This window comes from Populus alba, chromosome 6 (genome assembly GCF_005239225.2).
Source record: "Populus alba chromosome 6, ASM523922v2, whole genome shotgun sequence".
Classification (NCBI taxonomy): domain Eukaryota; kingdom Viridiplantae; phylum Streptophyta; class Magnoliopsida; order Malpighiales; family Salicaceae; genus Populus; species Populus alba.
The window spans coordinates 3,061,114-3,078,774 of record NC_133289.1 but is presented as its reverse complement, the minus strand read 5'-3'; the positions used below and the strand labels follow the sequence as shown (position 1 = coordinate 3,078,774).

The following is a 17,661-nucleotide window of genomic DNA, read 5'->3' as shown; positions in this document are numbered from 1 at the left end:
TATTAAACTTTAATATATTTGATGATTCATTAATTTAAAACTTAATTTAAAATAAGTTTTTTATATAAAAAAATCACCGATATTTTCTAATAACCTTACGGGCTAACTTGCAATCTAATTTCACCAAAATGAACAATAAGAAGAAAAAAATATGTTTAAAGAGCATCATTTCTTTTTCTTTTCAGTTTTGATATGTAAGTGATCATGTATTACAAACGTAAGTGATATGTACCAAACTTAGCTCTAAATTTTAAAAATGTCTCAATTTTATTGTTAAATTCAAAGATTTTTTTTTTAATAGAAGCATTCACTTAGGTCTTAGAGAATAATTTCTTTTATTTTATAGTTTTGTTTTGTTTAAATTTACTTTCAAGTTTATCCTTAAATTCTTTATATCAAAAACCCCTTTCATAAAATTCTAGCTCTGCCTTAAACCCAAGCCGGGAAAAAAAAAAAAAAGGGGGAATATTTTTCCCTGATTGTTCAACGTCTAGTTGGCAAAGAGGTTTAAATTCTAAAATTACAATTATTATTATTATGGAATTTACTGCTGTAGTTGTTCCAGGCAAATAATAATAATAATAAAAAATAATAATTACTCCTGTAGCTAGAGAAATGAATATTTCGTGAACATATATAGAAAGAAATACCTAGAAAAACACACATTGATCGATCTTGCATAATTAATTGGGGATAAATAAGGGGTATCGCACTTTATTAAAGAATTTGAACCACAAATCAAAGAGTCCTATCTAATTGGTGTTTCCAAATTCCAAGAGAATATAAACATATATCTCTCACCGTTAAGTAACATATTTCATACTCTATCTATATCTCCTTCCCGATCCTCTCATCTTTTCCCCATGGCCATGAGCTCAAAGCTATTCTTAACAGCAACTATCATAGCTCTAACCTCTTCCTTAATTGCAATTACTCATGAGTTTTTGTATCCGCCATCTGTTGTAGAAAAGATTTCTAGCACTGGTCATGTCCAACGGAGGGAGTGGGAAGCTCTTCAACTTGAGGGTGCCACCGGGCCTGAAAGTTTTGCATTCGACTCGCTTGCCCGGGGTCCCTACGCCGGAATATCTGACGGTCGAGTCGTCAAGTGGGAAGAACATGAAAGGCGTTGGATCAATTTTTCCTTTGCTTCTCAAGAGAGGTACTGTTTATATAATGAATCTATCTATATTATTTCTTTTCAATTTTAAACGGTAAAGATGTTCTTGCGTCAGCTTTTGAAGTCTATACTTGCTGTGTTTACGATTATTTCAATGGTTTTAATTTCCCTCTTTTGTGGAGAGAATTAATGGATAATGAAAGAACGAAGGAAAGTGAATATTGAAAAAGAAAACTAGTGAAGGAGATGACACTATTTCATGCCTGGCTTAGATTTGCTGACAACAACCCTTGTTTGAAAATGACGATTTAATGTTTTTTTTTTTAAAAAAAAAAAAAAAAAAAACACCTTTAGAACGATTGGATTAGGCCTAACAGCTGTTTTTTGGTTATTCCCGAACAGTCAGTAGAAATAGGATATGATTCTTCTTCCACTCCTCATCACTGAAAAAAAATATATATTTATTTTTCCTTTTTTGAGAAGCTACTGCTTACTGATATTTAGTCTTTGAAAAATAAACTATATATTTTTATATTTAAGTAGAAAATAAAATAGAAAATATTTTTTAATATTTTGTTATAAAAAATATCTGAAAAATCACTTAATAATAAATCAATTTTTTTCAACCTTATCTAACAAATACAAAACATTAAATATAATTATTCAACATATATCTAGATTTTTGTATTTGGAAAACAATGAAAATAAATTTATTTTATATGGCATCGTAATTTCATAACATAATTTTATGATTTAAAAAGTATGGCTGTTATATAGTATGACATATTTTGCATTCAAAAATATTTAATATCAATATTATTTAAATTAAAGTATTAATTATATGCACTAGTATTTTAAATTAATATTTTTTTATATTTTATATTAATATGTCCTAGTATATTATTTCCTATATAAATATATTATTAATTTATTATCTTCTAATAATAATATATTTTTAAATACTTTATTGATAATAATAAAAGTTGTACCAATTTAGTTCTTAATGGAAAGTATTTTCCAATCTTTTAAACTGAAAAAATACCTTTTTATATCTAAAATTTAATATATATTTTTAGAAAAAAGTGAATTTAATTGACCTGTAACGTAACATGAAAAAATCAAGAAAGTATTTTCTAAAAAAAAACACTTTCCAACAATAAATAAGACGAAAACAGTACAAAACTAAAGTGTCAAGAATAGCTGGTGTGTAAATTAAGAAGAAGGGAGCGGCAGAGCCTTAATTAGGGGGTAAAGAAGAAAAATGGCATGTGAGAGTATATTAAGAAAAATTAAATCATGTTGGTATCAATAGTATTGCACCTGATATATTAATTAATCAATACAATTTAATGTGTATTTAATAATATGGTGTATATATTTTTATAAAATTACGTTTGGATTGAAACATTAGTTTGGTATTTTAAAATTTTTTCCAATGATTTTAATATTAAAATTATCTAAAAATATATAAAATGATATCATTTTAATATCTTTTTTATTATTTTTAAAGTATTTTTAATGATTTTAATATTAAAATCATCTAGAAATATATATAAAATAATATGGTTTTAATATCTTTTCAGTTCAAATTCATTTTAACATTAAAATCGAAATTTTTTTCAATAATTGCATGTATTTTCAAAAATATATATATTTTTTTAAAACTAAAAATATTTTTTTGATAACAGTGAGATTATATATATATATAAGGCTAGAATGTTTAATCAAATATAAATCAGTATATCATAGGAGGCAAATGAATTGATTTCTAAAACTCTTTGATCCTTGTTACAATCTTGAACAAAACCTACAGAATCAAGTGTATAAAATTGAGGTAATGGAGGATATTGAGCTGAAAGAAAAAAAATATTGAAATAATAAGGTTTAGGACAGAGCTATGACGACGGCGATGGAAGTCTTAGGGGACGGTGACGTCGTTGTTATGCTCCCCAAATTAAAGAGGTCACAACTTTTTATCAGCGTCTCATCTTTGTGTGACATACATTTTCATGCATCTTTCGGTAAAAACTAGAGATAGGAAAAAAAAAATTAGATTAAACTAGTTTATGGACTCGTTCTACCGCAAGTCGGAGTGAAAACATTAAATGTGAAAAAAAATATAGGCATTGTTAATATGTCTTAGAAAAAAATAATTTTTTACCATGAATTTAAAATCATGTGTATATTAAATGATATTTTTATTTAATATTAAGATAGAAACACATTAAATCTATTTATGTTAGTCTGAGTTGAAAACTTGCAGGGATAATTTTGAACAAAAAAAGCTAGAAAGCTAAATCATTGAAAAACAAGATTGGTAAAAAAACAAAAAATCAATTGAATAAAAACATGTGAACATGAATCAACCAACTATAAACTTGTGACATAAGGAATGCACACAATAGATTCAATAAGTTTTTTATTTCATAAATTATTTTTTATTTAATAGATTTATATGACAATAAAGTGCATGATAATTATTTTATATTGAATATTAAAAAAAAAACATGATTGATGCATGGGACTGGGACAACAAAAGCAAATTATTAATAACAAGAGTCAAATTGCTCTTTTTTTTTTCAAGTTAAATAAAAAAAATAGATCATTAATAATAAATTATGAAATTTTATTTTTTTTTATATTGAGGGTCAGAAAATGCATTGAACCAAGAAAATAATAAATCGAATATTGTGGTCTAACCTGTCGAACTTATAAACCAGGTCACGGACTTAACAAGGTTCAATTATTTTTTTTTTATAAATCTATAATTAACCTAAACATAATAGAGAAAGGGCCGACAACCAACCCAGTAATGTGGGCTTATGGCTCGGTTCCTTGGGCTTGTGAAAGGAAGGGCTTGGGCTTGTGGCCCCTCAAGCCCTAGCCAATATGCACTTAGGCATGTTTTTTTTTTTTTAATGATTTAAATGGGTGGGCGACCTTTTTTTAAAAAAAGAAAAAAGATAAACGACACATCACCAGTTGTAGGAGATGAAGTTTGCCAACCCATAATCTAGCTACTATTGTGGTGGTTGGAAAATTCAGCCTATGTGTTTTTTACCTAAAAATTCAATTTTCAACTCATTTTAATTTGAAAAAACTCCTTACAAAGACTTTTAAAACATCAACAAACCAACTCGTTAACCTAATAAACCCAAAAAAAGTTATAAATCACAAAATCAACTCGAATAAATTTTTTTATTCATAACTTAGATATGGTTTTTAGACAATATTAATACTAAAAACAACTACTATAAGACTATCATCATCGAAAGGATTATGATAACACTAATTTTAACCATTGTGATGGTCGGTATAGGTGTTAGCAATATTTTATTTCTCTACGCTGAATTTCAACAAATACCTCTTTTTCTTTCTTTTCTTCATAAAAAATAATTGAAAAATAAAAAAAATATTTAACAAGGACCAAACTAATTTTTTAGATAAAATTTGAAGAGTCACTATTTATTTTATATGTGTCTTTCATGTTAATTCTTTATATTTCAATTTCATCATCTCTTAAACAAACAATGTGATTGATTATCACCTCAGAGTCAGAAATGCTCACTTGTGAAAAAAAATCTGATGACAAAATTTAAAATTATAAAAAAAGAATTGAGAATAAGTTGTGTACAGTGCAAGGTATACTTTAAAATCTCCACATGGCTTAGTTTTTTTTTTTTTTAATGTCAGAACAGGGACTTGTCGACGTTTGAACTTTATACTAGCTGTCCTTCCAAATCAGATTTAATACTTCTGATGAAAAAGATGGCTGCAGTACCACGGTCGAGGACCAAAAACTATAGACACCACATTAAAATCTATATGAAAGTATTTGGGAGTGTAGTAGTGGTTATTTTTTAAATAGTTTTTTATGTTGAAAAGCATGTCAATAATGTTTTTTTATTTTTTAAAAATCATTTTTAATATCAGCACATCAAAACGATTTAAAAAGTACAAACCGCATTCAATTTTAGCAAAACAAAAAAAAAATTTGAATTTTTTTCAAAAAAACAGGTTGCACCTCAATTGCAAATGGAAGATTTTTCATGGTTATTAGAGCGGGTCTTGGTTGGCAGGATAAATTAAACCTATATTAAAATAATATTTATTTTTTTAAAAAAATTAAATTATGTGTTTTTAAAAAAAAATAGATGCCAACTGAATTTGATTAAATTAACTTTTTAAATTGATCAAAAATAAATTCAAAACAAGTAATATTTTAGATTGGCAAACTATACTCGGGGAGGATGAGTATGATAACTACAATATTTTCTATCATGGCACTTGCAATGTTCACCACACAATTTCCTTTTACAACTTTTTTTTATATATAATAGCGTAGTAAAATTTTGTAGTACTAAGTGATAACATATAAATTAAAAACAAATTAAAAACCAGCCCCACCAACGTTTGAATTGATAAAGTGAAACACAAATATTGGGAGGGAGTAAATAAAAATCAAGTAATTTATAAACATAAAATTCGATGCTGAAAAAAGTTAATAAAAGTGCACATGCCATGCTTATCATTTTATTTTTAGAATCTCAAGTTATAATAATAATAATAATAATAATAATTCTCAAGTTCGAGTCAGGACGTGTATTTTTTGTAAGAGTCTGGGACAGCTGGAGTTTTATTCGTTCATCTAGGCCCACAAAGTATGCTTTTCGGAGGGTAGGTTTTCTCGAATAAAAAATAATAATAATAATAATAATAAATAAATAAATAAATAAAGCATGGCGTAAGAAAACTCTAGGCCGGATCGGCTGTAAATATTCAATTCATGTGAGCCCAGACCATTAATGTCCTCATCCGAATTAATTCTAGTCAGAATACCGTCAGCATCACATAGACTAGTTGCAGACACGTGTACAAATAGAGTGTACACATGTATGGTGTCGTTTTGTTTGCACCAAGTTATTAAACCCGGTCTTAAACCGGTCATTAATTCAGCATTGAATAGGTTATTTTTAAAAAAAAATTAAATCAAATATATTTTTTACTGGGTTAACTTACTAGGTTGACTTTGTCAAATTAAGATTGATTTTTAAAAAATTCTGATCCAAACTAAGGGTTAAATATTCAAATAGGTTTTAAATCAACCTACCATGACAAAATAAATTTAATAACTTTTGATTTGCTTAGTTTAGTATTTTGATTATGGATTTTATAAAATTTCTCAGTTGATAAGTAGAGAGAATAAAAAATATATATTTAAATTTAAATTAACATTGAAACTATTTCTTGTGATTTTATTTTTATCTTTATATATATCTCTTTAACGTGAATTTGTAAACCACAAAGTAAACTTTGATAGTTGTGATTTTTCATTTAAAAATGAACGTAAATTGGAACTAATAAGAATTTCATTACAATAATAAAAGGGATTAAGATATTTTCATGTTTTTTTTTCTATGATCTAATGATGTTTATTAAATTTAAAATGTCAAATCCCAAATCAAAATAACATGATTGTAGCATATATTAAAAAAATATAAAAAACGTAATTCACTAGCTTAATTGATAAATTGTTTTACCGTACCTAATCCAAATCACTGATGGATTCAAAATCAATGATAAAATTAAAAAGTATGATTTACTATGTTTTATTTAAAACATAATATAAATATTTTTTTTTAAAAATGAGAAACGCTATTATTTATTACTCTTTTAAGATACGAGGGAATTCAAATCCATTATTATGAGATGTAAATATTTATAAATATATCATTTTAAAACAATTTAGTGAAAAGACTCCAATATTACATTAATTGTTGAGGGTAAATTAGGTTAAATTTCGAATATTAGCATGACTTAATCTTAAAATTACTTGGAATTAACTATATGCATGCAGTAGCTTTGCCAATTAAATTAGAATTTAAACACCAAATAAACCTCGGAATATTAATTAATTGACATGCACGTCTAAAAAGAAAATTCCTAAAAATCAAAATTTGGCTGGATACTTCACCTCTCCTCGCCCTTGAAATGTTGGATGAGGGTTAATCCTAAGAACACACAATATGCCACCTGTCCTTGGCACTTACCCTAGCCTTCACAACTCTCTCAAATATTATCCAAATTCTTCTAATTTCCAGCAGCAAACCAATCATGAATGAGAGAGAAAGATGACGTGTAACCTTATATTATTGTCATCAAACCCTCTTCATCTCTGTACAATATCTTTTTAAATTTTAATAAATTTTTTTGTTAAAAATTATTATTTTAATATATTTTAAAATAAAACATACTTTAACTATTCCACCAGCAAATAATAAAGCGGACACACCCTTCTAGCTCCGTGCGCAAAAAAAAAAATAATAATTCAAATGTATATGAATTCTTCTCTCTTTAACAACAACAAAAATTCCTCCTTTCCCATAACTATGGCTTCCAAACTCTTGCTCACGGCCATAGCTCTTCTTCTCTCCACCTTAGCCATTGTTATTTTTTCCTCTGAAACATCCAATATAGAACCTCTTTCCAGTGCCGGAGCTAGACAGCTCAAAGAGGTTCCGATTGCGGGTGCTTTTGGGCCTGAAAGCTTTGCATTTGATTCGCTTGGGAAGGGTCCCTATGCCAGTTTATCGGACGGCCGGATAATCAAATGGCAAGGAAACAGAAAGGGATGGACAGATTTTGCCGTGGCTTCTCCAAATAGGTATGCATGTCAGCAACAGCCTCTTGCTCACGGTGGTATAAGTTTAGGAAGTTCATGGCTAAGATGTTTTCTAGGCTAGAAAGTCAAGTCGTCGTTATCACTCATCAGCATCAAGATGAACACGTTGAAGGTCTAAGCTAATTCCTGCAATTGTCTTGTATGTTGAGCTTTATCTTCTTCTTCTTCTTCTTCTTTTTCTGCTCTTTAGCACCAAATTTTTTTTTAAAAAAAACAGGTAGGTGATGGAGATGGAGATAGAATGGAAATAGTAAGCCATTTATTGTCCTTACCTTATCTTTCATGTTTTCCTTAAAGAAGGGTAAATATGGTCATCATTGGCACCATATTTTATAACCTGATCGGGCAGTCGATAAGGATAAGGATGGTTCAAAGGGCTAATCTAAGTTAATTATTTAAAAAAATTAAAATATTTTATTTTGACAAAAAAAAATTATTGTTTTTACTGAGTTTTACTAAATCAGGCTACTAGTTAATCAGGTTTTTTTTTTTAACTAAAATTTATTTAGATTTTATATTCCTGCTAAAACGAGTTAAACAACAATTGAAAGTCGTTATTGTACCAAATTGCTGAAGAAATGGAATAATAGTGATTATCAAAATCCAATTGCAAATGGAATTGCATTTGTGAAAATTCTTATATTAAATGGAACGGTTTCTTATTTATTTTAATGGGATTTTTGTAGAGACCAGATTATATAAAATAAAATAATTTAATTTCTTATTTAAGTGGGATTTTTGCTTGGACTTAATTTAACATGCTATGATTGACAACGCCACCAGGGACGGCTGTGGAGGGCCGCCTGATCACCAACAGACGGAGCACATTTGCGGGCGTCCATTGGGTTTATGCTTCGACGAAACACACGGTGATCTATACATTGCTGATGCTTACATGGGATTACTTAGGGTGGGGACCCAAGGTGGCTTGGCCACCAAGATCGTGACACATGCACAAGGAATTCCATTGAGATTCACTAATGGTTTGGACATAGACCAATCAAGTGGTGCCATTTACTTTACCGATAGTAGCTCACAGTATCAAAGAAGGTATGTGAAACACTCTATCTTTCCTTGTTTATTAAATAATAATATTAGGAGAATATTTTTGTTTAAAAAAAATATATTAAAACTAACTTAAATTAACTCATCACTAACGTGTGATTGAGTGTTGTTACAGTTATTTTTTAAATAATTTTTTATATTAAAATTTATGTTAATAATATTTTTTTATTTTTAAAAATTATTTTTAGTATCAATACATTAAAATAATTTAAAAATATTAAAAATATATTAATTTAAAATTAATAAAAAAAAAATTTTAAATACTTTTTAAACATAAAAACAAACACTCCCTCATGGTTGGTTGACTGACTAGCTCCATTAAATTAAAGTGATATAATTTGTGTATATATATATATATTGCCTGTTAATAATCAGGACACGAAAAGATATCATTTTGAATATAGGTTGGAATTTTTGTACCAAATTTATTTTTATTGATAATTTGTAGATGAGAACTCAAGTGTGAAACTTTGTGATAATTTGAAAATAAAAATATATTTGATGTGAGGAGTAGGGGGGACAAAATTGAGGCTATCCCAGTACAAAGACCGCCGGGACAAATCTTTAAGTGGTGGGGATGGATTTTCTTTTAGCCACAAACTAGCTGGTTTGCTGCAATTTTTGTTTTTTTACATAATTAAAATAAAATAATTCAAAAGGAGAGGAAAAAATGTATTCGTATAGTAAAAGATTCTATTTTTTATTCATGTATTTCATAATTAAAATAAATATTTAATAAAAACTGAAAACAATTCAAAAGAAGACGACATATTTATTCATAGAGTAGAAAATTATATTTTTTATTCATGCATTTCATTTTCGTTTTGATAAAAATACCTTCTTTAATATATAGTAGCTTTTTTTAGAAAAAAAAATAAATTAGATTAAATATTTTTAAGGATTTTAATAATTTAAATTGAGAAAAAAAATATGGATTATTTTATTTAAAAAATCGTATTATTTATTCAATTATTTTTTTTAAATTCTAAACATGTTTTTTTTAAAAAATTTCATTATAACCTGTAAAACAAGTTTTAATTAAAAAAAACACAACTTTATGATTTTACCGTAACTATGTGAAAAACATAATGTGATATATATATATATATATATATATATATATATATAAGAATATAATTATATTTTAAGCATATTTTAAAATACAAACTTTTGATATTTATTATTTTTCATAAAGAGAGAGAAAAAGGCCAAGAGAATGAGGCCAGCCCCGCCTTTAAAAAAGCAGGCGCTATTGGGTCTGTATAGCCAGGCCCACCTAACTTAACTACTAAAAAAACTCGGGCACATTCTAGAAAGGCCAGACAAGTGCATCTAAGCTTTTTTTTTTTTTTTTTCTTGCATGGCATGCCCCTTCATTTGAATAGGTTAGCAAAGCAATAATGCAACTGAAATATTATTAATTGGTCAAATTTTGAACGGTTGTCTAGGCAGCCTTTAACCTGCACATATGTTCTTAGAAATGTTTACAACAGCCTGAATGATAGATGCAATCTTGCAGGAATTATCTCTCAGTGGTATTGAGTGGGGATAAATCAGGAAGACTAATTAAATATGATCCAGTAAACAAACAAGTGAGAGTTCTTCTCAGCAACCTCACGTTTCCAAACGGAGTAGCTCTAAGCAAAGATGGAGACTTCATTTTATTAGCTGAGACCACCAGCTGTAGAATCTTAAGGTATTGGATAAAAACGTCGAAAGCTGGAACTGTCGAAGTCTTTGCTCAACTGCAGGGTTTCCCGGATAACATAAAAAGGAGCCCTAGAGGAGGATACTGGGTTGGTATAAATTCAAGAAGAGAGAAGCTATCTGAGCTGTTATTTTCATATCCATGGATAGGGAATCTTCTGCTTAAGCTTCCACTCGACATAACGAAGATCCAATCAACTCTGTCCAGGTATAGAGGGAGTGGCTTGGCGGTGAGGTTGAGTGAGAATGGTGACATACTGGAAGTGTTCGAAGACGTGGACGGAAGTAGGTTGGAGTCTGTAAGTGAGGTAATGGAGAAAGATGGGAGATTATGGATAGGGTCGGTAGCTTTACCTTTTGCTGGAAGGTATAGGATATGAACACGCAACTATATATTAGTGTGGATATTTTTCATGAAACAATTAAGAATTACATGCAAAGTTTTTTTTTTTACATTGAGGCAATATAAGTATGTACGTATATGGTTTTTCATCATATATATATATGAGAAGAAATTAAGGCCGGGCTCCGGTTAGCAAAGTAAGCAAAATGATATAATGGATTGAGAGTGATAATATGGACAATATAATTATAACAATTTACATCTCACTATAATTTTATATGCTACATTATCCAAGTAATTATGCTAGGCATTAATCAATTCTCTTACAGGGGTTCTATCTGTTTTATCAACATGAATATCTGTGAATTCAGACAAGATTGCCCTGAACTCATCCCCAGAGAGGGTTTCCTTTTCTGGCAGCACCTCCACCAGTTTGTCAACGGCCTCCCTATTGTTCCTTATTTGTTCCTTAACAATCTCATATGCTCTTTCAATTATGTCTCGCACTGATGAATCGATATCTTCCGCGAGTTTCTCTGACATGGAGTTTCTAGCTAGCATCCTTAGAACCACATCACTGCTCTGTGCTGCTGGATCGGTCAGTGCCCATGGTCCGAGCTCAGACATGCCATTCATTGTTACCATCTGCAGGAAAATAATTTATCAATCCAAGTTAGAGAAGTTTCCCTTTCGTTTTATGATCTGTAAATTTGAGTGATCTGTTTAGTAATCTTAGTTTGTTATGACTTACCTGTTTAGCAATTTGAGTGATCTGTTGCAGGTCCCCTGCTGCACCAGTTATGATTTCTTATGTCGTGAGGGATATGACCTATGTTAGCAAAGAAGGCCGGGCTCCGGTTAGCAAAGAAGAAGGTTTTAAATCTTTCAATCTTATGTCGTGAGGGATATGACCTATGTTAGGTCCATAAGATACCACAGCTTTTAGTGTTCTATAATTCACCTCAACATAATGAGTAGGTAGTTCAATTCTTTTGATTCTTCTCTTCATAGTCCACCTTTGGGGGGATGCTGAAAAGATGAAAGAGAGATGTATATTGATTGAATGAATATTACAGACCTTAGGTCATGTACAGTATTTGTACAGCAAAAGTATTCCTATAAGTTAGGAATAAGAAACTACATTACAGGAAATTAAGCTATAAGATAGGAACTATAACAGGAAGATAATATGTACTGATTATCTATTTCTATATAAAGATAATGTTAACGTTTATCTTGCTAACACTCCCCCTCAAGTTGGAGAGTGAATATCTTGGACTCCCAACTTGCGGATCATAGGAACGAAATTCTCCTTTCCCAAAGACTTGGTCAAGATATCTGCTAGCTGATGTGCAAAACTCACATATCTTGTGATCACTGAACCATCTTGAATTTTATCTCTAATGAAGTGGCAATCCATCTCTATGTGTCTAGTCCGCTCATAAAAAACTGGGTTGGCTGCTATGTGCAAGGCGACCTTGTTGTCGCAAAACAATAGAGTTGCTTTATGATGTATTAGACCCAAGTCTTTCAATAGTTGACGTAGCCATGTCAACTCACAGCAAGCTCCTGTCATTGCGTGATATTCGACCTCGGCAGAAGAAAGGGAAACTGTTTTCTGTTGTTTTGACCTCTAGGATATCAATGACGGTCCAAGAAAGACACAATAACCTGTGGTGGATCTCCTAGTAAGTGGGCAATCTGCCCAATCCGAGTCACAATATGCCCTTAACCTGAAGTCATTATTCGATGAGAAAAATAAGCCTTGACCTGGTGCACCTTTCAAATATCGGACAACCCGAAGTGCTGCTTCCATGTGAAGTTTTCTAGGCTCATGCATAAATCTACTCAAAACATGTACTGCATATGTTATATCTAGCCTCGAAACTGTCAGGTAAATTAATCTACCAACCAATCTTCTATACTTACTCAGTTCTTTCTAGTCTGATAACTTTCAAACCTCATTCCATAGGAGTGTTAATTGGGGCAGCTCCTAACAAACCCACATCATTAATGATTTCCAATGCATATTTGCGTTGACAGATAAAAATACCTTTCTTGGATGCAGAAACTTCAATACTAAGGAAGTACTTTAGATTACCAAGGTCTTTAAGATTAAACTGACTATGCAGGAATTTCTTAGTGTCAGCAATGCTAGCATGATCATTTCCAGTAATTAGAATGTCATCAACATATATCAAAAGTGCAATAAAGAGCTTGCCTTGTGTTTTGGTGAACAAAGAGTAATCGGCTCGAGATTGAATGAAACCAGCAGAACAAATAGCCTCTGAGAATTTAGCAAACCATTGTCGAGACGCCTGTTTCAAACCATACAACGACTTATATAGACGACACACCAGATTAATCTCCCTCTGTCGCTGTAAGCTAGGTGGTGGACACATGTAAATCTCCTCAGCCAGATCGCCATGAAGAAAGGCGTTGTTTATGTCCATTTGATGCAAAGACCACCCACGGGCTGCGGCTAAGGCGAGCAAGCAGCGAACTGAAATAATCTTGGCCGTAGGAGAAAAGGTATCCTGATAATCGATGCCCTCCAGTTGAGTGAAGCCCTTGGCGACCAACCGTGCTTTGTGCCTTTCAACAGTCCCATCTGATCGGAGCTTGACCTTATACACCCATCTGCAGCCAATGGGAGTTTTACCAGTGGGAAGTGTAGTAAAAGTCCAGGTGTCGTTAGCCTGTAGAGCTTGTAACTCAGAAGTCATGGCTTTCTGCCACTCAGGATGAACAACGACCTCTGAATAGGACTTAGGTTCAGTAATTGTACCAATTTGAGCAACAAAGGATCTGTGATGAGGCATGTATCTGTGATAGGAGAGGTGGTTAGACAGAGGATGACGAGTACCTTTAGTTGGACCCAGCGACAAAGAGGTGGATTGGTTAGTGTAAACATTGTTGCAGATGAAATCCTTGAGTTTGATCGGTGGACCGGTCTGACGACTTGAGCGACAGAGAGGAATAGGGACAGGAATAAGGGTAGTTGGTGAATTAGGGGGTGATGAGTGTTCAGATGGTGGAGCTGAAGGAGATGGCCGTGTGGGTGAAGAAGGTGACGGTGATTCACGAGGTGAAGGGGACATGTGTGATGGCTCCGGCAAAGGAGAGGAAGGTAGGGAATTTGGTAAAGGGGGTGTAAGGGATTGTGACAGAGAAGCATCTGATGTGGAAGGAGAAGAATTGGGCCAAGGGATGTGACAGGCCATAATAGGAATTGGGCCAGGCTCGGATGGGGAAATGGGCTGGACAGATGCATAAGGAAAGATGGTTTCATGAAATTTGACATCGCGGCTGGTGAAAATTTTTTTATTCGACAAATCAAAAAATTTGTATGCCTTTTGTCCAACGGGATAACCAATGAAAATTGAAGGAATGGAACGCTGATCAAATTTATGAGAAATACGGACATTAGTAGCATAAGTTAAACAACCAAAAACACGGAGATGAGAAAAAGAGGGTTGTTTTGAGAAGAGAAGTTCAAAAGGAGTTTTTAGAGAAAGAATCGGAGAGGGCAATCGATTGATTATGTGGACGGCAGTAAGAGCACATTCCCCCCAAAAAAAGGTAGGGAGATGGGCTTGAAATTTTAAAGCGCGAGCCACTTGTAAAATGTGACGATGTTTACGTTCCACAACCCCATTTTGTTAAGGCGTGTAAACGCAAGAATGTTGAAATACGACCCCATGATCTTGAAAAAAAGAACATAGGGAGGTAAATTCTCCACCATTGTCACTTCAAAATGTTTTTATGTGAGATTCAAATTGTGTCCGAACAAAGCTGAAGAATTTTTTTAAAAGTGATTGTGCTTTATTTTTATGTCGCATTAAAAAAATCCATGTGAAACGAGAAAAATCATCCACAATGGTAAGGAAATAATGAGCACCAGTAAGAGAAGGATGTCGATAACGACCCCAAATATCACAATGAATTATTTCAAAAGGTTTTATTGAAGAAATAGTACTAGGACTGAAAGGTAAACGACTCTGCTTTGCCAAAGGACATACATGACAAGCATTATTTGACCGAATTGAAAAATTTAAAAAATTCTTGGCAATAAAACTTAAACAAGGAGATGATGCATGTCCTAAGCGATGATGCCAGAGATCAGTGGATGAGATGGTAAGATTGCAGGTTGGCTGTTTTGTGGGTGAGGAAGAGGTGTTTACGGTTTATTCGTCACAAGTGCCGACAAATAATATAAACCGTCTCTTTGTTTACCCAAACCAATCATCCTCCTCGTAGCCAGATCCTGCAAAATACACCAATAAGGGAAAAAAGTTATTGAGCAATTCAGGCCTCTCGTCAAACGACTAACTGATATCAGATCAACTTTGAAAGTAGGAACACAAAGCACATTATGCAGATAATAGACAGAGTTTAAAGGCAACGATCCTTTCGCGACAATATTGACTTTATCTCTGCTGGGCAACATTACCGAATGTAATGAACAACTTTTATTTTTGCGGAATAATTTAGATGACGAAGAAATATGATCCGTCGCCCCGCTATTAATGATCCAATTACGGGAAGTGATTTTAGACAAACCTGGTTTGGTCACATCATTTGCCTGAGATATAGAGTCATCATTCATACTAACAAGTGACAAAAGTTGTTTTAATTGATCCTCTGAAATCCTAATGAACTGACTGCCATCAACCTTGGAAGGGCTCTCGACCACATTATTCACTGCAGGCCTAGCCCAAGAACTCTCGGCCACATTATTCATTGCAGGCCTAGCCCTGTTATGGAAACTTCTTGAGCCCGGGTTGAATTTGGCCTTTGGATGGCCCACTGGATACCCGTTTAGCTCATAACATGTCTGGACCCAGTGTCCCATTTCTCCACAATGTGAACAATTGGGACGTCCTCTGCCTGGGACTGTGCCCTGTCTTCGTCTGTCTTGCCTGAAGTTGTTCGTCTGCCTCTCTTGCGACTGTGGTTCTTGCGAACCATATAGACGGTTGAATCGCTCATGTCTGACTGGATTGGGTCTCCCTCGAACAGCCATAGCTGCGCTGTTGCTGGGTTCAATTGCGGCGTGTGTTGAATTAGGGATGCGCTGTTTCTCTTCCTGGGAAATGGAAGAATACGCCTGCCGAATTGAGGGAAGGGGATTCATAAGGAGGATTTGCCCGCGAATAGCACTGTAAGAATCATTCAGCCCCATCAAAAATTGCATCATTTTTTGTTGATCCTGTTGTGCCTCATGTACTGCATTATCATAGGAAGCCAATTCATCCCATAAGCCTTTTAATCTGGTGTAATAAGAAGAAACAAAGAGCTGTTCTTGTTTGATATAAGCAATGTCTCGTTGGATTTCAAAGATGTGAGGTGCATTGCTTTGAGAGAATCGTTCACCAAGATCTTCCCAAACCTCATGAGTAGTGGAATAATAAATCACACTGTTTGAAATTTCTGGGCTGAGAGCGTTGACGATCCATGAGTGGACCATATCGTTACATCGAGACCATGTTGCATAGCCTTTGGGATCAGTTTCTTCCGAAGGAGCTTTGATTGAATTGTTAACAAAGCCTAATTTGTTTTTGGAGTTCAAGGCTAAAGTCATAGCCCTTTTCCAAGTGGAGTAATTATCTCCGTTCAAAGGTTTGGAGACCAAAATCAAGCCCGGATGATCTGAGTGATGAGTGAAATAGGGATTTGAGATGTTTGTTTTTGAGAGATCTGCAGAAGTGGTAGGAATGGCCATCTGATTTCCCAGGCCTGTGTCAATTGCTGGAGATGTTTCTTCTGTGGACATGATGATTGTAAAAGGAAGACGTTACACAGGTGATTTGAATGCAACGGAGAACAGCGAAGGATCAAGATGAATCAAGATCTTAATTCTGCGCTGATACCATGAAAAGATGAAAGAGAGATGTATATTGATTGAATGAATATTACAGACCTTAGGTCATGTATTTGTACAACAAAAGTATTCCTATAAGTTAGGAATAAGAAACTACATTACAGGAAATTAAGCTATAAGATAGGAACTATAACAGGAAGATAATATGTACTGATTATCTATTTCTATATAAAGATAATGTTAACGTTTATCTTGCTAACAGATGCGGAGCAATAGCCTTCGAAAACGAAAGCGCTCGCACTCAATCAATCGAAGGCGGAAAGCATTCTTATTCCGGGCAGTCGGAAACGGTATACCCAGCAACCTAAAGAAGGAAGAGAAGAGGATGAAGAACAAGCAAAAATTAACCACTCTTTCAGAGCCTGATGTGACTCGGACCTCCAAATGAGCAGATCTAAAGCGACGTTCCTTTAGTTTCAGGAAGAAAGTTGGGAAAACATAATGGGTTCTTGGAGTATGATTGGAGGAGGATTAGTTGTGGAAATTAATGGCAAAAAATTGTTTAAAAATCTTATGTGGATTACAGGTGATCGATCACTTATCAGGGCCATATATATAAACTTCCTGGTGGAAAACTGACTGGTGTAAAAATAAAAAATGTCAATGGAAAAAGACTCCTTGACCTCTTATATATACATAGCTCTGTCAGCAGTTCCAAAAAAGAAAGCTTTTGATATGCGAACTTCTCATCAGAAAAAGGTGTCCATTTTTCGTCTATCATTAAACTAGGTATGCCATACCGCAGAACTTCATATTTTCGATTGTTTTTCTGAAAAAAAAATGATTTTTTTTTAAATTTTAAATATATATATATATATTTAAATTATTTTGATATAATAATATTAAAATAAATTTTAAAA

General features: G+C 32.7%; 2 protein-coding genes and 1 pseudogene across 3 annotated transcripts; 1 reads left to right on the top strand and 2 right to left on the bottom strand.

The window, feature by feature from the left end:
- Window positions 1-675: 675 nt before the first annotated feature.
- LOC118053085 (protein STRICTOSIDINE SYNTHASE-LIKE 2) lies at window positions 676-11,098 on the top strand. 2 transcript variants are annotated; one of them, XM_035064240.2, is made up of 3 exons: window positions 676-1,162; window positions 8,586-8,852; window positions 10,387-11,027. In XM_035064240.2, exons 1-3 carry the CDS (start codon window positions 864-866, stop codon window positions 10,952-10,954), a joined length of 1,134 nt encoding a protein of 377 aa, XP_034920131.1. In that variant the 5' UTR covers window positions 676-863; the 3' UTR covers window positions 10,955-11,027. The 2 variants fall into 2 exon arrangements, with proteins under 2 accessions (XP_034920131.1, XP_034920130.1); XM_035064239.2 differs by lacking the exon at window positions 676-1,162 and adding an exon at window positions 6,881-7,784 and having other exon boundaries at window positions 10,387-11,098.
- Window positions 11,099-11,220: 122 nt separating this feature from the next.
- LOC140955656 (ATP-dependent zinc metalloprotease FTSH 6, chloroplastic-like) lies at window positions 11,221-11,553 on the bottom strand. Its single transcript, XM_073409624.1, has one exon. It carries the CDS (start codon window positions 11,551-11,553, stop codon window positions 11,221-11,223), a length of 333 nt encoding a protein of 110 aa, XP_073265725.1.
- Window positions 11,554-12,169: 616 nt separating this feature from the next.
- LOC140955655 (uncharacterized) lies at window positions 12,170-16,693 on the bottom strand (annotated as a pseudogene).
- Window positions 16,694-17,661: the final 968 nt, after the last annotated feature.

Coding starts and splice junctions, on each gene's coding strand:
- LOC118053085 (XM_035064239.2), top strand. CDS start 7,453: ATGTATATGAATTCTTCTCTCTTTAACAACAACAAAAATTCCTCCTTT. Junction 7,785..8,585: donor GCCGTGGCTTCTCCAAATAG/GTATGCATGTCA, acceptor CAACGCCACCAG/GGACGGCTGTGGAGGGCCGC. Junction 8,853..10,386: donor AGCTCACAGTATCAAAGAAG/GTATGTGAAACA, acceptor GCAATCTTGCAG/GAATTATCTCTCAGTGGTAT.
- LOC140955656 (XM_073409624.1), bottom strand. CDS start 11,553: ATGAATGGCATGTCTGAGCTCGGACCATGGGCACTGACCGATCCAGCA.